Source organism: Anarhichas minor, unplaced genomic scaffold (genome assembly GCF_050575085.1).
Source record: "Anarhichas minor isolate MPS153535 unplaced genomic scaffold, ASM5057508v1 ptg000033l, whole genome shotgun sequence".
Classification (NCBI taxonomy): Eukaryota; Metazoa; Chordata; class Actinopteri; order Perciformes; family Anarhichadidae; genus Anarhichas; species Anarhichas minor.
In genome coordinates this window covers 7,693,090-7,715,300 of record NW_027466479.1, presented here as the reverse complement: position 1 = coordinate 7,715,300, position 22,211 = coordinate 7,693,090, and the positions used below count along the sequence as shown (strand labels likewise).

General features: G+C 42.8%; 1 protein-coding gene across 5 annotated transcripts in view; it reads right to left on the bottom strand.

Annotated features, from left to right (window-relative positions):
• The window catches only part of epha10 (EPH receptor A10), a 140,261-nt gene that overhangs the window by 15,854 nt on the left and 102,196 nt on the right, over nucleotides 1-22,211 (bottom strand). For 2 of the 5 annotated variants that reach the window (XM_076105724.1, XM_076105725.1), the window contains 4 exons: nucleotides 13,513-13,637; nucleotides 10,961-11,249; nucleotides 8,769-8,877; nucleotides 3,168-3,296 (listed from right to left, as the gene is read on the bottom strand). In XM_076105724.1, the coding sequence (XP_075961839.1) occupies nucleotides 3,168-3,296; nucleotides 8,769-8,877; nucleotides 10,961-11,249; nucleotides 13,513-13,637 (652 nt within the window). The remainder of the gene's footprint in view (nucleotides 1-3,167; nucleotides 3,297-8,768; nucleotides 8,878-10,960; nucleotides 11,250-13,512; nucleotides 13,638-22,211) is intronic. The other 3 variants (XM_076105728.1, XM_076105727.1, XM_076105726.1) reach the window with 2 other exon arrangements.

Sequence of the window (22,211 nt, the reverse complement as noted above, 5' to 3'; positions counted from 1 at the left end):
ATAGGCCGCGAATTGATACGCCATTGTTGTTTCACCCTGATGGAGGTTTTAGGAAAAAGACGAACAAACACATGCACACAAACAGCGGCGCTTTCTACACGCATGTGCACACACAGTTATCTCTCATCCCTTGCCACCACATGGGGTCTAAAGAGGAAAGAGCTCTCTATGATCTGACTGCTGATGGCTTTTCGGCTTAGAGGGAAACTTGGCTTTTAACACACACACACACACACACACACACACACACACACACACACACACACACACACACACACACACACACACACACACACACACACACACACACACACACACACACACACACACACACACACACACACACACACACACACACAGTGAGAGATTAACAAGTGATGAACGGACACCATGCTTCCTTGGATTAGAGAGAGGGATGGAAAAACAAGACAAGAGGGTTGCAGTCAAGGAATTGAGTTTTTAGTGCATCAGAGGTTCTACTAACAAACGTGGCGCTGAAATATTTTCACAATACAGCCCAGATATATATGAACATAGAAGGTCAAAAACACTGTTTTTAATTTTTCTCTAGATACATTCAGAAAAACTTTGCAGCACTTGAGCATTTTAGTTTAAATAGTCTAGAGGTTAATGATATGTTTGTACATGGGTTTACATGGGTGTGATTTATGGTGGGACTGTGGGGGTACGTCCCTACCACATTTCTGAATACCAACAATTGTTCGCACCACTAGTATGATATTAATTGCAAAAGCATTTTAATCAAAAGATTAAACATTAAATAACATTAAATATGAAAAAGTGGATCTACAGGAGAATAAATATTTGAAATAATACAGAATGCCTGAGAACCATACTGTATTCCATTTCATTATACGATTACATTTTGTGTTTTCTTTTAGACAAATAAAGACATTTCCACCATTAATTGAGCCATTAAAAATCAAACCAATGCAGAAAATGATGTTTGATGTTCAAAATATCCCGGGGGAGGACCCACAGACCCCCCTCCATCCCCCCCCTCCATGTTGAAATGCCCCTGTGTGTATATAATTGCAAGCATCATATCAACAAGTGACCGTGTAACATAAATAGTTGTGGCTGGTTATGTTTTCAGGGATCGTAGACGACAGGCACAGTCTGGCAAGTGAGCTTTGACTGATGACATTGAGGTGCACAGTCCGTAAAGGGGGGAGTCAACGGGTGAGGTCGTCCATGCATGCGTCTACGGACCTGGATGTGTGTGTGTGTGTGTGTTCAATATAATATCTGCCCAGGGAGCCGTGCATTAATGCGACTGTCTGAGCACATCAGCACTTCACACAGAACCAGTGCACAGCTGAGAGGGAGTTCACAGAGAGCCCGATGCATGCGTCTACTTTACGAGTATGCACATGTGAGTAAATGCGCGCGGGGTTATGCACATGTACGCGCAAACGCTTGCGTTTGAAGGATTGGGTTGTTGTTGTTTTTTGCATTTGATGTGAGTGTTTGCATTGGGGGTACGTGATAGGCTGACACATCCCTCAGACTGTGCAGCAGCAGGGTCTGAGACAAGGTCAGGACCCTGTCTGTCAAAACACACCAGCAGACACATGCAGCACAGATCCTCAGGGCAGGAGATACCAGACAGGGGAGAGGAGACAAGAATGAATAGATAAGAGGGCACAGTGGTTAGGGGGGAGGGGGGTGGGGGTGGAGGGAGAAAGATGAGGATGGAGGGCATGGCGGTACCAGGAGAAACAAGATGCAAGAGACCAACTGGGGGAGAGATGTAAGGTAGTAAATGGTTAACATGACATGAGGATGAGGGCAAAGCAGGAGATAAATCATTGAGAAGAAATGCGAGGAAGTCGGGAGACGGAGAGGCAGAGGAAATGACAAGAAAATAGGAGGTTACGGATAAGAGGATAATTGGGCAGAAGGGTAGGAAGGAGACATAGTTGAAGAGGCACACAGAATAGCCCATAAAGTACACAGGGAGGGGCAGAGGAAGAAGCAGGGAGGGAGAGGAGGAAAGGATGGTAGTGCAGGGAAAGGGTGGATGCTGGAGATGAAGCAAGGGATGAGTTAGGTGGAGCTAAACAGCATGCAGAAGTAGAGAAATAGTAGATTTAAGGGGACAATTTCAAGTGACATGAAGGACGTGAGGGGACAAGGAGGCGACTAAGCCTTGGAGAAAGGAAAATAAGGGAGAGAAAAAAAATAATTGGCAGGGCTGAATGAAGGCAAAGTCACGTGACTTCATTTAATTTCTTCTTTTGAAATGTCACAGATTGAAATAGCAGATGCAAAGCAGGTATTTTTGGAGGGGGGCTCTTTTTGGGGTATGAATTCAACGGTAAGACTCTCCATCACATTTTCAAGATCATTCTGTGGTAGAGCACAGTACTGAGGAGATATATATATATATATACATATATATATATATATATACACATATACATATATATATATATATATATACACATATACATATATATATATATATATATACACATATACATATATATATATATATATATATATACACATATACATATATATATATATATATATATATATACACATATACATATATATATACATACATATATATATATATACACATATACATATATATATACATACATATATATATATATACACATATACACATATACATACATATATATATATATACACATATACATATATATATACATACATATATATATATATATATATATATACACATATACATATATATATACATACATATATATATATATACACATATACATATATATATACATACATATATATATATATACACATATACACATATACATACATATATATATATATACACATATACATATATATATACATACATATATATATATATATATATATATACACATATACATATATATATACAGTATATTAACATGGAATGGCCAAACGGCTCGACAAACGGCTCGACAAACGGCTCGACAAAAAGGGAAGGAAAAGGGGAACTGGGTTTGGCTTATTATCATTCTCTTGGTATGAAGAAAGCTCGAGGAAGAAGAAAGAGAAGCGCAGAGGTAGAGAAGAGATGGAAGGACAACTGGGAGGAAATGAAGAGAGTAGAAGAAAGGTTAGGGGAGGGAGGAGAGTAGGGGAGTGCAGGCATGCCAGTGTACCTGGGCATCAGCTGTGTGAAGGGAGGAAGAGGAGAAAGAAGAGGAGGAGGAGGAGGAAGAGTGGAGAAGGAGGTCGAAAGCAGCACCACGCTAGCAGGAGTTACATTGGAGGAGCTCGAGCAGACGCTGCTGGGAAAAAAACAAGGGGAGGGGAGGGGGAGGGCCAGTGTCAATTCTGGCTCCTCTCAATTCTTGAAAAAGATGGTCAGTCAACACAACTTTGGATTGATGAACAGAATCCTTTCTCCCAAATCATTCTAACCAGTGGAACATGATGGCTGCTGCCAAGAAAACAAGCAAAAACTATGAAAACATTGATTCTCTATTTTGAAAATATATCCTGTCATTTATTTTTTATAAAGTTTAATCACTTTCGCTGAATTGGCTTCCAATTTGATGCTCTTGACCAATTTGAATTTCACACTTCTGAAGAACCAGATGGCAGGAAGAAATGCAAAGACGCCAAAAACGCTGAAGATCCCGGCCAAATTCTGTCACTGTCAGCTCAGCCTCATCAAATGTTAAATTTGGCACGAATTGTCATCTTAGTATCGGTCTTTGTGCCTTAGAGAGTTTTGTAAGCGTATTTTATTTTGAATGCATAATTGTAATTATTGGGATCGGTAGATTTACAAAACATAAGAGGAACATTTTCCCTAAATAGCAATATTAAACAATAACGCAAGTCAAATTCTATATTTTTGTTAGCGTCAACAAATCCCATAGAAAGTTGCCATCATGGTTTGGGCTGACACAATTAGCTCGAGCTCTTTTCTACTTATACACGATGCATCTCAACGAGTGCAGGCACATTAAAGCAGAGAAAGGGAACGGATGCCATGTAGATGAAGCCTATTCACTGCCTGCTCTTTCCTACACCCGACCTCTCCTCCTCTAAAAATAAAGTGCAGTTATGGAAATAAAATGCATAATAGGTGAGACAGCGGGAATGGAATAGTAGATGACAGGTGAGAGTGAAGCAGAGAGGAATTAGGCCAGCAGAAAGGTATGTAGGGCAAAATACATGCAAAATTGGGGAATTTCACAAAACCACTAAGTTTTATTCCGTCATATGACTTCTGGTTTATAGGATTCAAAATGGTGACACTTTTGTTTTCTTTTATTACTTTGGGAGCTGCTGTGATCCCTGCTGAAGCACTTCCTCCCTTTTCTTGCACAAAAGGTAAAGACATCACAGCTTTAGCTTTGGCTTAAGAATCAACAACGATAAAGTGATCCCTTATTCATTCGTGACCTATGAATAATAACTGGCAACGTATTACCAAAAACTGACACAGAGGCCCTTTGGAATGACTGCTTTCACATTTAAAATGGAAAATGTCCGTGTCTGCTGGTGAGGGGCTTCTTGAAACACGGAAGCACTGATCTGTACGAGAAACACAGGAAACTACACCACAGTGCTCGAGACCTTTTCTCCTGGCATGCCCGTTTCTCCTTCGTCTCATTTCTTTCCTCTTCTGAACCCCACTGTTCTTTTTTCTTTGTCCCCGTGTCGCCAGGAGCGAGTGAATGGCCCTATGAAATGACCCTCTGCTTTACTTCCCGCCTCTATCTTTCTTCTTGATCTCCTCTCCATCTCCCGCTGATAACTTGTGTCTCACTCGCCAGACGCAGACATACAGGAAACCCACTCGATCAGAAGACGCACACACATGCTCGCCGGTGTGGCCGGTGAAGGGTGAACAATCCCCACACTGGCCAGTCAAGCCTGGGCTTCCTGGAGAATGTTTGGGCAATGCCCTGGAACTCTGGCTTTATCAAAGTCTGTCAGGCACCAATGGACTCTGTGTGCGCGTGTTTGTGTGTTTGTGTGTAAGTGATGGGACAAAGTGTCAAGATGAGATTTTTTTTTTTGTCCCATCGTAATTTTGCTCCACGTTTATTCCCAGAATGATTAAACGTTGGACGTGGCAGCTGTAGCATCAGAAGTGCAACGGCACTCCAACAATACACAACGTAGTATTTAGAAAGCTGCACTGGATGTTTTGGGTGTTAATCCTCTGGACTTCGAGTCAGAAGAGCCATTCCCTCAAGCTAAGAAAATGTCTTTAAATATTAGGGCTGCACAATTAATACAAATTTTGTTTTGAATCGCAGGGGCGTGATGATACTCGCTAAAGATAAAATGTGTGTCAAAATACCATTTAAAATCAAATATTGTGATGCTGCACAGATGTCCTGGCCTACACATCATATTCTAAAGACCTCCGCAAAACATCGCATCACGATTAACTTTTATGTTTTTCAATAAAAATAAGAATGTTGTTGTACAAATGATAATTCCCTCTAATATTGCAAATCATACCGCAATTGCAATATTAGTCATGAGCCATCGCAATCAAATTCGTTTAGCCCCGTTTCATATTATATCATTATAAGGCTGAGACTGGTGCCTTGTAAAGGTCTGGACACTGTCATACCTCAATAACTGTCCCCCTTGTCCACTATCACAGGTATGAGACCCAAGTAAAAGACATGATACTGCAGCACCAAGCAAGATAAGAAGTCAGTGCTGAAGCCCGGACGCACCAGCTGAAGAAGCATATCTGAAAAAGATGGCTACCGTTACTCCTCCGAATAGGACTACGGTGCATTCTGTCTCACAAGAGACAAGTAAGCTGCTGGTGTGTTTTGGACTACAGGGAGAGAAATGCTTAAAAAGGACGCAGAGCAAACCTGCCGCCGACGCAGACCTTCCATCAAAAGTGAGCCACATGAGCCAGCTTTACTGATGAAGTGTGGCTGCCGTCCATGCGAATGCATGCCTCTAAATGCGCGCGACCGCCCGTGTCCCCGCCTTCACGTGTGTGCTGAGGGGACTCATTTGCATGTGTCTGTGCGAGCGGGGCAGATGGATGTAACCGAGACCCCCCCAGCTGTGACCGGGGGCTGGCTGTCTTTGCAAACACCGGAGCATGGTAATTGAGGCATCAAGCCATTCCCTCTTTGTCTCTATGCAAAACATGACGAGTGAGTTAATGGTCCAGCAGGGATGAACAATGCCGACCGCTTTCAATGAACGCAGCGATGGAAATAAAGGAGGGAAAAGATAAGCATTATTATTCATCACTAGCCTGTGTGCAGGGGGTGACGCTGCCTTCCCACAAAGTGTGTTTAAATACTTCTGTGTGTGTGTGTGTGCCGAGAGTGAGCACATTTTTGCATATTCTGTGTATTTCTACTGCAATGCTGTTGCCTTCAGTGCTGCATGCGTGTACATGTATTCCCTTTTATTCCTTTGCAGATGCTTGACTGACAGCACTGGTTTGTATGGGGCTGCTGGTGGTGAATGGAACCAATTTCTACACCCGGTTGACTCCATCATCGGACCGTTTGTGTTTGTGTCGAATCGGTCTGCTGGTCTCTATATCGCAATCCCCTCTTTATAGAGGAAGGTAGGTGCACCCGTGGAATCGGCCTGCTTTGCTTCATCGGGATGAGAGTTGGCACCAATGTAGATCTGTGTGTGTGTGTGTGTGTGTGTGTGTGTGTGTGTGTGTGTGTGTGTGTGTGTGTGTGTGTGTGTGTAGAGGACAGAACAAGAGAATGCACACAAACTATGCAAACAAATGCTTTCACAATGTATCCGAAACATCTCCCATGACAGATATCAGTTGACCGTCAGCCAAAGGAAATGAAACAATGAAACAAACAAAAACAATTGTTTTCTGGCCATAACTGTGGGGGAGTAGCAGATATGTGCTCCTCACGTATGTGCTTGCATGTGTGATGGTGTGTACACCACATACTGTGCAAGTATGTGTGTGTGCGTGTGTGAGTGTGGGCGTGTGTGAGGCGAGCTGGCAGAATATAGAATTGGACAGGAGTCAGAGAGCAAAGTGGTTGGAACGGCGAGCAGAAATGCACTCCCACCCCGTTTATCTGCACGGCTGAATAAAACATGCAAGTATAGGGCAAGATATACTCAGGGCAATAAACAGGACAATAAAACATGCATTAAAGCGCCGGAGATTACGCTGAATGTCAGCATTGGATTGAAACGAGGAATATATTGAGTATCTGGTTGACTGATTGCATGTGACTTTCAATTTAGTAGGATCATAAACCTCAAAGACGGATTCTTTTATGTGATACTTGACACAAAGACCGACAGAAGTAAAAACAATTCGATTATCTGATCACTACCGGCACTGATTTGCAAGTTAGCCCCAACACAAACTTTCAAATTAGTGTAACATGGGTAAATGTTTAAATGTACCCACAGCTAATTCTACTAACCGAAAGGAGTCAAATTGTGTGTGGCTATTTAACCTTAATAACTGCTGGCCTGGAAGCCCTTTCAGGTGACACATTGTGATTCAAGGCTCTAGCTAGCTACAATATCGGCAAAGCGTTTCAGAGATGGAGCGAAAATGTTGCAAAAAGTTTAGTCTATTGCTAACTGTAGCCAAAGGATTAGCAACTTTTTCTGCTGAATCAGGCTTTCACCATCCGAAGCGCATCTGCGTTCGTAGAACAGCCAATAGCAACGCCCCTCGCTCTGAAGTGACCTGTGATTGGCCAAAGTGTTCCGTCACGGGCTAGACTTTTTAAAGCCAAGAGGAGGTGCAGAAGTCTACTTTTCTCTCAGATCCCTTTAATTACATTATGCTGAAATGTTGTTATGGAATTTTTGCCCAATGACGCCAAAAACAAACCGCCTCCCCCAGCTTAATAAAGCACCAGCCGAAATTCTGTCGGTTGTCTCTTTTGTGGTTGATTCCCTCTCTAGCAATGCAATTTAGTTATAAAATGTACCCAAATTGAAGTGCTGCCACTTAATAAAGAAAAGAAGCTTCTCGCACTTCCTGCCGCAGTCTCAACGGTCACTTCCTGCCACCACAAAACTCTCCCAATTGAAAGATTCGTGATTTGATAAGACCGAGCATTATGTTGAAAAATGAGGTCACATTAATAGTGGAGGAAGTCGTGGTTACATGCAACTCCAAGCATTTGCTTTCAGTTAAATGCTTTATCTGTCTCATCTTCTTAAGATCTTCTTTTTTTTTTTAATGGAGTGAAATAATGAATCTCTCCACTCTTATTGTAAGCAGCACAAACGCGTTTTGAAAGGCAAACATATTGGTCTGAGTAAACCATGCGTCAGCTGTTATGCAAGTGACACTGCTTTAACCTCTCTCTGATCCTCTTTGCAGTTTCACAATTCCCACTTATTTATGTGAAAACTAATGAGAGAGCAAAGAACTATGAACTCCTCGCCAAGAAAATGATCAAAGAAGTCTCTGACCCTGCCACAGACAGCACCATTATCGTGCGGACTTCTTTATGTCGCATATTAAACGACTTGTTATCGTGTAATTTCAGTCATTCTCTCGTCGCTACTGCAGATTCTTTTCACAGAGGGATTTCCTCCTGTCACTGGATTACTGTAATCTGGATTAGAACGGAGTATCATGTGACAGTTGACTGAATATGTGATTGAATCCGTGATCGAGTGTTTGCACACATGAGCGCGTCAGTGTGCGTTTGAGTAACGTGCCGAGGGAATTAGAAGTCGACTGAATGAATGAAGTGTAAGGTGGATAAAGCATGTTTTTACGTCCGTGTTTAAGTATCTACCTCCTCCAGATGAGCAGGCCAACTCCCATGGAGAGCAGCATGATGAGGGCGGCCACGGACACGACGACGATGATCACCACTGGACTCTGTTCACTGGACGCCAGCGCCACTGGAAATGACAAAACACACCGATTACAAATATGGGCAAAAACACACACCTTACCTGAAATGGGTGTGCAACAGTTAGCTGGGCAAAGAACCGCAGGCATCACACCATTAGAACATATTTTCTCACACCAGCATGCGGTGCACGTATGTTCAATTACTGTATATTCAGACCGTCCTTCCCAAAAAAAAAAAACACGGCTGCATAGGTCCTCTGTGCATGCAGATTTTTACGACCCCTATTTTCGTTAATTGATAAGCAGCTGAAGTACTTCCCTTACATCACGTACGTTATATAACTTACATACGTAACCGTACTTATGTAGCAAACACTTATTCACAGTCAAACAAAGGCAGGACTTTCACCCAGAAGACCACTGTTCGTGTCCCATGTTTCAATTTACGTAGGTAAATTTACTTGCGTTATGGACTTAACTTCCATCACTAATGTCACATGCGTAACATTACCTAAGTAATGTAACAAATGAACATATTTTAACCCAAACAATGATCTTTTCCTAAATTGAACCAAGTAGTTTTGTTTGAAATCCTAATGTTTGCCACGCGTATAAAAGTGAACCCTTTGAACAACGTGAGCCTTTAGCTGATGCTCTCTAACGGTCACACAACCTTGTCAAACAACCTGTTCTGTCATGTAGGTATGAAGACGTGTTGGTATATTAAATGCGAACAAGAACAGGAGATGAGATCAAATAATAAGGCGATGACCTGCAGGGTCGAATGAATTTCATAAGAAGTTGATTAGAGTGGAGGGTAAACTGATGCTTTCCAATTCTCAAAAGAGTCGCCGTCCCCAAGCATGATTAATATTAGACTTGACCCTCCTATATCACACCGTTTGCTTCACTAAAGACTCAAAGGAACAGAAATTACACAATAATATAAGACACCATTTGGTTCAGCAATGCAAATGATACTTTAATAGTCTAGTAATAGTCTAGTAATACTACTTTGAAAGACATTATCTTCATCAGCAGATGGCAGTTTTGCCAGTTGTCATAGTATTGTAGATTTTTTTACAAGCAATTCAAGGACTTGTCGTCCATGTTTGTTTAAAAATTACGGTTTTTGTTGACTTGCACAATTATTGAAAATAGCAATAGTTTTGTCATCTGCTGTTTCCAAGGTCAGAACTTAACTTTGAACTTCAACGGATCCGCAAAACTATACTATCTTGGCACACAGCACAGCATCCAGTGGCCATTTGATTTCTTCACAAAACTAAATATTAATCTTCAACCCCTCTGTATTGCAGCTGTACACCTGCCAACTCTTAGTGTTTCCTTACAATCAACCTAAAAATACCTATACTTGATGAATGCATTATTCACTTGACAGTTATATGTACCAATCACACGATTGTATTGTGAATGTTGCTTAAAATCTGTTTGCGTTTTGCACGCGGCCACTAGAGGCTGCTGTGTTGCTGCCTTGTGAGTGTGTCCGGTCATCATTTGACTCTTGATCCAGCCTGAGGGCGAATAAAGAAAACTGAATATGCATTGTCCAAAAAAAAAGTTATCTTGCAACTAAGAGCCCTCACCCTGAAGCAAAACAAAGAAATACGAGACGCCTTCTGCTTAAAAATGAATAAATAATCTTTGGTAGAGCTGGTCTTTGGCCAACTGTACAAGATGGTGGTCTCGGGCGAGTTACACTGTGAACAAATCCCTTTCCTGGGTAACTAAAACACTTTAAAACAAAAGGATTCATGAGAAGTACAAGGCTTGAAACCCAATTGCACACAAATAGACACACACACACACACGCGCAGAGTCCCAACCAGACCCAGAGGTACACGGCATCAACACGCACAAAGAAGAACCATTTCACAGTTTACTAGTAGAATCTTGCATCTTCACACATAATCTCAGACCGTCCCCTTCTCTCCCCATCTCTCTCACTCTAGCAGCACACTTTATTGTGTGGGCTGGCCAGGTGCCTGCACAACACAAACCCCCCCCCTATCCCATTGTGCCCGGCGGTGCTGAGAGGAGGGAGTGAAGAGAAAGTGAGGAGGAGAAGGGATGGGGGGGGGGGGGGGGGGCCGTAAAACGGCTACTCACATTCGCCAAGTGTCTGCAGCTCCAGGGGAGCGCTGTACGCTCCGTAGTCGATGGGTGGCGGAGAGGAGGAGGAGGACGACAACAAAGAGGAGGACAGCGACGAAGACGAGGAGGAAGTGGCGGAGGACGCAGAGGAGGATGATAGAGGGGAGGAAGACAGGGGTGAAGAGGGGGCCGGCGTGGAGAAAGGGCGGATGAGGAAGACATATGTGGTGCCAGGTTTGAGGTTGTTGACGCTGATCCGTGTGGCGGCCGTCTTCACAGTCGAATAACTCTGATCCTTTTGTTCCTGCGGAGACAGAAAGTGCAGTGAGAGGCAGAGAAAACTACAAAGAAAGAGAGGGGGGGGGGGGGGGGGGAGAACAGGAGGAGAAGTGAGACGAGTAGGTGGAATCCATTTGTGTGATGCCTTGTTCATTTCCATGGCACAGCATGTAGTGCTGGGAGCCGTGCGAGACAATTCTGTAACCGAATCAAGGGCTTTGGTAATGTTTCACTTATTGAGACAGCGGAACAGAGTTGCAAAGAGCCAGACAAAGTTTCCAGACAGTTTGCCAGGAGTGAGACTTCTTTAAATAAAGAAGTAACACGCTTTTGGAAATACACGATAGAGAAAACGGACTGTAATTAATGCACGGCTCTATTCATGAGAGAGATCTTAAGAAAATAAATCAAAGAAGGTGCTCGTTTGTTTCTCTCTGCGAGAATGACTCACTCACACAAGTGGACACGCTGGGGTCAAGAGAATAGACGACGCATCAACATAATTACTCCACTCGTTGTCTGATACGTTTGTGTTTGCACCGCTTCGGTGCAATCCGCCGCTTCCGTCTTTGCACGTCATAACTCTGCACGTCAATAAGATCACTCCAATTGAGCTTTGATGATAAATCAGATTTTTTTTTTTGGGGAGGGTGCACAATGCTACTTCCATGATCCTTTATGGCTTTAGGAACAGCACGGCACGAAGAAAGCAGAACGAACGAACGAACGAGAGAGAGAGATGCAGAGTGAGACAAAGAGAGATTTACTGAGAAAGTGAATGGCAGCTACTTTATAATGAGTGACTCCTGTGGAGTGAGCTAATATAATACGTGACACAGAGAAGAGACGGACAGGGGAGGATGGAGGGAAGCAACAACAGAGTCAGAGATGACACATTGTGATATCGCGTTATGAATGAACGGCGAGTGAATCGTCGTTAAGTCATCGTCGGTGCTGGTCACCACTGCCGTCGACAATGTGTGTGATCCCGATTAAAACACTGAATGTTTAACAAGGGGTTTTAGAAATATCAGTATTTGTGGGCCCATAAATAAATGATAAAAAAAGGAGGAAGAGAGAGGCAATACACGGACTAAGTAAAGCCATTTCATACTTTAATAGGCTCTTTGCTGCAGTGTAGTTGTATTGCCTTTTCATTTCATGGCCTGTCACCAATTTTCCTGTCTCACTCTGTTATTCTCCATCTATCCTTTGCTCCCTCTCTCCATTCGTCTGCCTCCCTCGTTCTGCTTTTCTCCTCCATCTAGCCTCTTCATTTCATTTCTCTCCATCACTCTGCTCTTACAAGCATCATTCCACCAAGTCATCTGTCCCTAATACCCTCTCTAACCTTTTCTCTCCCTCAGTTATCACACAGGAATCTACTGTATACCTCTTGTTATCTCTCCTCTCTCCTCGCCCCATCCCTCCTCTAAATCTTCCCCTATTTCATTATTATTTGTTTTTGTAAATCAGTGGGAGTAGAGCAGTGAGGAGCAGGGCTTTATTAAATATGGTGAAGCATAGAGAAGAGGAGGAGGTGTGAAAACGGGTGCGAGTGTGACACAGACAAATACAAAAGGCCTGGCGTCGCCAGAAAACGCAGCGTATGAAAATGTAGACGTGTGAGCGCGACAGCTGTGATTTACGTGCATGACAGATTTACTGTGAAGACTACGGCTTGTTGACGGGGAGGCCGCAATCCGACTAAGTGCTATGTTAACTTAGCGCAGTAAGGCCGATGAAATTACAGTGGTTATCCATAAAAGCAAAACTAAATGTGGCAGTAATATGAACTCAGGGTTTTACATAATTGGCCCTTGAAGCTTACGAAAATAATACAAGACTTTTTAAGCCGTTTGTCAGTAGTTGGCGGTTCAAGACAATTATTTAATCCCACGGGAAGGATTGTAAAAATACCACCTTCTCCAAAGTCACACAACAAGTCAGGATATCACATCCCGTAGTTCTCTTTGTGGTGAGTTTCTATTGTCCTAAAATGTATCATTTTCCAGTACATTAAGTATCACTCATTGCTCACTCGGTGCACCGAGGAAAAAGGAAACAAACGGATGATTTTGGCGTCTATGTGGTCACCACATGTGGAACCCGAATGATGGGTCTACAGGATTGTCAAGTCCGGTGCCGATACTGATAATTGAGAGTTAAAGAAAATATCAAATAACTATAAAAAAAAACAACATTGGATATTGTATTTAGAAGAGTTGGTTAGTGATAGAGCAATGAAAAACAATAATGTGGACTGACTGATGAACCAGCGGATTTACCTTCTCATAGTATTTGACCTCGTACTCAGTGCGGCTGCTGTTTGGGTAAGAAGGCGACCTCCACACCAACGTTATGCTCTTCTGCTCGATCTTCTCCGCTCGCAGCTCACTGATCAGAGACGGGGCTACAAAGAAGAGAAGAGAAGAGAGAGGGAGAACGAAGAGAGATGAGTTTGGGGATTCCAGTCTCATTCAATATGAATACAGGAGCATGAGGAGTTTCCTCAGGGGCATCGGAAACAGTCTTTACTCTCCTGTATTTCCAGTTTTCACACAAAGGGAGGGACGAATGCTGCAAATTGTCTTTCAAGGAGGACATTGGCAGACAGCAGGCATTGATATGTTGATAAATTCATATTTGCAGTATGCCATACTGTATTCATCTGGGGTGAGAGAGCAATAGAAGAAGAAGTGACAGCCTGGGGAAATCCAACAAGGCTGTTAGGAGAGGAGAGGAAGAAAGAGAGTGAATGAACAAGGACAGCAGTAGGTAGCAGAGAGATACCGCATTCATTATTGAAGCTGATCTGTGTCAGAGCAGACGGCTTCATCGCACTCCGTGAATGGACAAGTGCTGCGTACCTTCTTTGTCTGAGTGTGTGAGTGGCATTGACCAGTGCCCAGGTCGGTACGTTGGCACTGACAATAGATCAATACAGATATGGATTGACTGACAAGTCTATCTACACGAGACTGCGAACGGTTGGAGAAGCTCCTAATCTGGATTCCCCGTTTCCTCTCCGAGTCTCTCCAACCTCTGAACTTTTTCTGACTCAATCTAGGGGAGCCGCGGTGTAATTGAGCCCGACAGATATTTCATCTCTTATTGATCACAACAGAGGGAACAAAATTGAAGATGGATATTGCAGTGCGAAGCTTTCCATATTTAGATGCCGTGTGTGACGGCGTGGGCCTCGCTAAGCAAACAACTTAATTACCGGGGAGAAGACCAGTTCTTTGTTTCTCTGCCAACAAAAGACAGGCAGCCCCAAAGTATGATACTCAGCAAGCACCACCCACTCTTGACTAAGTGCTAATTATGCCATGTATAATTAAGTAGCAAAATGGGTTGTCACTCAAAAATACTAAGAACAACAAAGGGCTGTAGTTAGCTTAGTCAAAAGGCCTTTATGTCTGGGAGGAGCGCTGCCATTAAGGCCATTAGGGTTCAATTTAGTGGCATGGGAGTGTGAGGGGCGTTTCCTGTCTACAATTATCTCCACTAGGAGAATCATGCAGTCGCTCGCATTTGTGCGTGCGTTTGTGAGTGACTGTGCATCTCTCCGTCTGTCCACAGCTCATCTCGCATTCTGCTGCAACATACTGCTAAATATTTTTGGATAATATTATGGCTGCATGCTCAAGGACCACTCGTGGTTGCGGTGACATTTATTGCGTGTTTTATACTGCCGCTGACTGCTTGCTGACTCCTCACTCACTACTCTCAACCGGCCCGGTAGGGGCCGCTAGTGATAGCACAGCTGACTGCGTCACTGACACACAGCCACTGCTCTGCAGTCAGAGACACACTGGGGGAAAGGCGTTGACTGCATGTCTATGGGGAAAACAGTTTGTCCACTTATGTTGTTTTGAACGGTGTGTTTGAACAGCTGACTGAACTACCAGTACACACACTGTTGAGTGCATTGCCGCTGCTCAGCTGCTTCTCTGCAGCCAGAGACACAGTTATTCTGGGCCTTTTTATTGGTCATTGATCTCACATTTCAACGCGTACTGTCAAAAAAAAAAAATAGACTTGAAGCCTTGAAGGTGCCTACTCTTAACCAATCCCCAGCTGGTAGTGGTTGCTAGTGATAACAAAGCTGATTGCATCGCCCCCACTCAGCTGCTGCTCTGCGGCCAGAGACACAGTTATTCTGGGCCTTTTCATTGGGCATCAAACTCCTGTTTACACGCGTGCTAAATTTGAGAAAATTGACTATAAGCCAAAATAAACACTTCAAGTCGCAGTTACGACGTGGGACGAGCACATGCACAGACCAGGTGCCGACTGTATAGAATAAAATGAGAGCCTATCTGTTGAGTGAGACGTGCAAATGAAAAATGGCGGAAACATTTGCGGTCTAGGTGGGGGGACCAATTGTGGATTGTGTTCATTCAATCAAACATTACAGAAGTGGTTGCTGCGGACACTCAGCAGAGATCTGCACCCTACTGTCATTGCTGGTTTTTGACTTAAACACCTCAGGATTTTCTTTTGTGTGTTTTTCACTTCAAATAATTATACGGTTGCAGAGCACAGGAAATTTTTTTTGATAAAACAAAATAATCAACAAAACGGATTATATAAATATAAATTCATAAGATATAGTTGACAGTTGAACTGATAAATTCAAGTAAGAGGATACATTATACAAACAAAGAGAAACACTTGGGGGGCATAGATACACACACACATTTGTCTTATTGCCACATGTTAGAAATGTTGTATTGTAGACCCCACCCATTTATTCCCATCTTTCTTCAAATATATTAACTTGATTTTTAATTCTCATGGTTACTTTTTCCATTCCATATATTATTTACAAGACCTTTGATTGATTGATGATTTGTTTAACCCAATTCCTTGTAATTTACAGAGGATTCCTAGTACTAAAGGCACTCTGGATTCCTAGTACTAAAGGCACTCTGGATTCCTAGTACTAAAGGCACTCTGGATTCCTAGTACTAAAGGCACTCTGGATTCCTAGTACTAAAGGCACTCTGGATTCCTAGTACTAAAGGCACTCTGGATTCCTAGTACTAAAGGCACTCTGGATTCCTAGTACTAAAGGCACTCTGGATTCCTAGTACTAAAGGCACTCTGGATTCCTAGTACTAAAGGCACTCTGGATTCCTAGTACTAAAGGCACTCTGGATTCCTAGTACTAAAGGCACTCTGGATTCCTAGTACTAAAGGCACTCTGGATTCCTAGTACTAAAGGCACTCTGGATTCCTAGTACTAAAGGCACTCTGGATTCCTAGTACTAAAGGCACTCTGGATTCCTAGTACTAAAGGTACTCTGGATTCCTAGTACTAAAGGTACTCTGGATTCCTAGTACTAAAGGTACTCTGGATTCCTATTTAATTCCCCTTTTCCTAATTTCTTTCCATTTCTCTCTGTCCCTGATTTCGTTACTGTTTGTCTTCTATTTCCATTCCATCCGTTCTCCTTCTCCCCTCAGTCACCTCATCAGTTGACGGCTCCTCTTCCTTGCTCATCTCTTTCCTGACCTTTAAACATCAATTCATTTCTTTCCTCTGTGAAAACAGCCACTCTAATGAATATGTTGTGCCTGTCACTCACACATGAGTGAAACCAATGGGAGCACACATGAGTGAAACCATGGGAGCACACACACAAGTACTCCACATACACCCACACACACGCAAAGCATCTGTGCAGCTCCTTGAGTCCTCCTCTCCAACCGTGGGATAATGCAGTCATTTTAGGCAGCGGATCAAAGCCACACTCTGAGATCCTACTCTCACTGTGTGTGTCCATCTCCATCCGTCTGTTTTTTGATGTCGGAAAATACAGGTATTATCTATTATTCATGGTGACTTCTGTGAATGTCTGTATCATGGCATCCATCATTGCATTTTAGGTCTGTCCACTCAAGCTGAATGGAAGAAATTCCAGGCAGTATGATCAACCAGCGTGTGTGTGTGTGTGCGACTGTGTGTGATTGTCTCTCAACTTGTGTACAGTAGAAATGTAGCTCTGTCCTAAAATAAATATGACTATTTCCTTTGAGACAATGTAGAATCTAGTGGGCAGGTTAAAAATTCAACATGACATTTCTATTCAAAATAATGATCATAAATCCGTTAGATTCAATGAGCCTTTGCAGTTAGTCGTCATTGTGCCATTTATATTCTATTTTCGTACTAAATATGAAAAATTTAAATAAGGAAGAAACATTAGAATTAAATATAGACACAGCACCTAAGTAGACCGAATGGATCCCGAGTGGTTGGACATTTGTCCTGTGTTTCTTTGGTATTTCTCTCATCTTTTTGGTGCCCATTATAATTTACAGAAAATCTGAAATAAAATAGTATACACACACGTACAAATGAAATTGTGATACATTGCAATGAGGCCCATACAACCTCAGAAGATAATTGCTTTTGTTTAAGGTGGCCCAACAACAACATAAAAAGCTCTAAAACACACCAATTCAATTCCTGAATGTGAAAAAAGAATAGTAATTTGTTGTGTTTATTTTAAAGTGTTCAGAAGACGCTTCATGCCAATTAATTGCATTTTGAAAGTGTAAATACTTTGCTTTGAGGCATCAAGTCATTGTAATAACCCGACATAATGCAACATCAGCGACAGATGCTGTCGGTGAAAGTGAGAACGGCACTGAAGGAGAAGGACAGATGCTAATGAACAGCATACAGGAATGTAAATAAACACTCACAGAGAAATTACACTTAGTGATTAATAAATATATACAAGCATTAATTATATACCGTAGAGGAAATAAACTGCAGCCTGGCTCATTAGAAAATAAAGCAATTACTCCCACAGTACATGAGAAGCAGCCACCGGCTCAGATTAAAGTTATGAGTGAAAGAAAGTTCTAAGAGACACCCCACCTTCCTCAAAGTCCCTTCCACCCAAACACAAAGAGAGCATACTAAACCAAGAACAGTGTCAACTAGCCTTCTGCAGGCTATTGTTTGCTTTCCCCCCTTCCTTCTGTGCTAAATTATGCAGATAACTGGTGCCAAGCTCCAAACCAACCAAACATAACAGCTCAATCCAACACGTACAAAACAAGTAAGCAGGAGTTCTATATCTATATACACACACACACACACACACACAATCCCCTGAAGGCTCAAATATAAAAGTGCCGGTTAAAGAGATTGTTTCCACCTCTACAGCTAAAAAGAAGTGGGTTCAAACATGTGTTGCAAACAAACGAGCAGTGTCTGAACTGTTAAGATGTCTAAAGCTTTGAGGCGTTCACTATAAACTACGGTATGTGTATACGACGCAGTATGCAACATGTATAATAAATACGATGTATGACCTTTCCTAAGGCCTTTGTAGCTGCTTTAGCAAAGTGCACTCAGAGTGCAGATCTCCGCCAGGAGAGTCTGCAACAACCACTGCTGTATTGTTTGATTGAATAAATACAAACCATGATTGCCCCCCCCCCGTCTAGACCTTAAGTGTATCAGATGTGTTCTTCAGATACACTCATTTTAATCTATGCAGCTGTCTGTACAGGCTCCGTGCAGCTACACTGCTGCCGCAGTTCTCCGGCACCCTAGTGAAACTGTGGCACCGTCAGCCTCCGTGTGAATTCCGACTTGCTCCTAAAGTAGTGTTACGGTGTTACCACTTTTGCATTCAGCGGCTCACATTACTGCAGTCTTGGAAAAGGTAGGAGTTACTGGAGGCGTATTAAGCACACCGCAGGATTCTGCTGATATGTTAAAATTTTCCAAACAGCCATCGTCAGCCCAACAACTAGCGACCAAAAGGGAAGCGCTCTGTTGTAGTCAGTGCTCCGTTCAGTTTGTGATTTGCTATGTGATAGTTAAACATACATACATACAACTGTGTTACCGTGGCATAGAAATCAAGAGACGAAAAATGTCTAATCCGTAGCAGAAACAAGATTCCAAACCGAACCATGTGTTGATCACTTGCAGCACCTACCGAACAGTTTAGAGGGGTGAGGGGTCAACAGCCAATGACGGTACAAAACAGTGAATAAAATATGTTTTCAAAAAGTGTGAATTACCGCAACTACAAGAGGTCCAAGATCACACAGTTATAAATGAGCACAAAGAACATTAGGCTGATGGGTCCAGCAGTATGCACACTCACGCACCCACCAGACCGAATACATAATCTCCTGGCAGAGATACTGGAAACAAATACGCACTGTATCATCTCGAAAATGTCCTCTAGGAACAAGAAGTCACAAAGAATGATGAGAAAGGTTCGATGTTTTCAGGACCATCAACTACATTTCTGTCAGAATTTGCCTTTTACCATTCCACATTTCAAAAACAGTTTGTGTATCTATGGGGAATATGGAGACAACCATGGATAAATGGTCACTGTGTGGATATAATAGCTTCCAAGACATACTGACACGTTCAGCTGGCATAAGTGCAGATACTGTGCGCCCACCACTTCAACACACACTTGAGTGTATGGCAGCAAATGGCGGGTAGTGTTGGCTTTGGCGTTTGTATTTGAGAGGATGAAATCGATGCCGACTGCCGTCTGAAATGGCTTTTGTACTCACACATGTACACACACGGACACAAAAACACACACAATTGCGCAATGATTTTCACAAGTAATACAGGAGAGGTGATGGCCTTGTGGGCTATAAGCCTCTCCATCTCTGGAAGTACGCAGAAGACGTTTTCAAAGCCTCATCATACAGGAAAAAAAAAAAACACATGGCAGACACACTGATAGGCACTCGTCACGAAGACATACAGCTCCTGATAAGATCTAGTATGAAAGCTTTTCTGTACACATACCAATCACTGCCAGAGATAATGATCTACAGACTTCAAAGGGATGCTATGATGAGAGCGAAAAAGTGAGGCATGAGGGAAGTTATAATGGATGGAGTTTGGCACAAAATGGCAAACAGGCAGCACGCAGCTGTGCCTCTCAGTGATTAAACTTCCATAGGCTGTGAGCGCAGGCCAAGGCTGGGTATCATTTAGGTTTTATAGACTCCCGACTCTGCTCATGAGTTCCAGTATTTGTCGAATACGAACTGAGGATACATTTCTACACCCTTGAGACATTTGTCACAAACTCAAGGCCAGACAACTCTGGTCAACACGTCATTCAACTCATCAAATACCAACGCTTGGTCAGCGGCTTCAAACGTTGGCGCTCTAGTTACCCCGCTAGCGTCAGTTTTGGACTCAGGGACAGCGTGTCAAGTTAGATGCATTGAGTGCATTTTCAAAATAAACCTCCAATGTAGGTTTTACTTAGTTTTTAGGTTTTCTTTTGCCACAAACATACTTTTTTTTGGTTTGGGTTCAAATAAAGTAAGTAAAATAAGTTCTGATCCTTTTTTAGTTCATCCTTTTTCATGAATGATTTTATATTATAACAACTTGCTTGGTTAAAAGATATCATATTCTCTATCTTGCAAGACACTAGTTAAGTTTGGATGCACAGTTTGTCGATTGTGCTAAATCGTGACCATCACCGCATAAAGAAATGCTTACACCACACTGCAGTACATGCTGCAGTACGTTAGCACAGGTGGCCCTAAAAGCTTTATTGGAAAGCTTATTTCTTAACAAATCCTTAGGGTTCCTATGAGTTCCAAGTCAGACCCGATTCTCGATACCCAATCCTGCAGGCACTGGGGGATACGTGGCAGCTCGACGCTCAGGTCTCTATGGCAGGTGGATCTATGAATAGACTGTGGCACAAAATGGCAGCCCCTGCTGGAGGCTTTTGCATCCGTGTGCACAGAGGCGGCTGAGGTGCAACTGGCATCTCTGTGTCGTTATCAAAGGAGACAGGCACGGGGAGCTGCTCTCCCCAGGGGCGTCGGCACAAGCAGGGCTGAACATCTCGAAGTCATCCTTACTTTTTCCCTCTTCCTCTTCCTCACTTCTATGGGTCCTCTCTCGCTTTCTCCCGTCTCTGTTCTCGGGGGAATCCGCTGTTCCCCGCAGGCCTGTTTGTGCCTCTGCTGAGATGACATCCATCTTCTCAGGAGGGGGGTTTCATTGTTCTACTTCTCACCACGTTCGCCTCGCATTGCAACTTTTACACGCACCCGTGTGCCTTCGCATATTAAAGAGTGAGAGGCTGCATGCGTGTTCGGAATGAGGAGGCAAGACGGTAGAGTAGCTATAAGTCGTATAGGCGGGGAGGATTGAGAGAGCTGTATCTGTCAGGCCTGTTCTTGTTCAAAGGGTTAATGGGAAGCAAGAGTGTTGTTCCCTCTGGGCACGGCACCTGGGGTTAAACGGATAGTGACTGACGGCAGAGGAGAGGGAACATTTAGTTGCTTTTGGTGCGGCTGTCCCTGGGGCTTTTTATACACCTACTGCCACAAGCATTTCTGTCAGTGGTTCCAAAATCCCAGTGGAGCGTGCATTTACATGTGCAACACACTAATAAAGTCTTTAAAGTTTCAAACGGCCGAGAAGTTGGGTGGTTAACTTTTGCAAGTATTTTCTTCATATGTCATAAGTTGACAGTAACGTGTGTTGTGATCAGTGTAAACACTATGGTGACGCTGAGCACAGCAAATACACAAGCAAATGAAGACATCTTTACTTAACACATGAAAACATCAACTTCAAGACACACAAAAATACTTTTTTGTCAACTAATCTCCAATTGGAGGGTACCAATAGTAGTTTGAGAACTTTGCCTGTGTTTGAATTGGCAGTCTAACAATAAGCTAAAGGCTAACACTAGGTTAACAGCAGATCTGCAATCTTTCTAAATGCTACACATGGTGTTGTCAGATTGGTGAAGATATATCTTCATTTGCTGGTGTTGTGGCTATTTGCAGTGTGTTTAGCTCTCAGGACCACCATAAAGAAAAGCTAATCAGGAAATGAGTTATGCATCATTGCATTTATTTGCATTCCTCGCCGGATTCCACTGAGATTACAACTATTCAAATATCCTGCTGACAGACACGTGAAGCCAGAATACTGCTC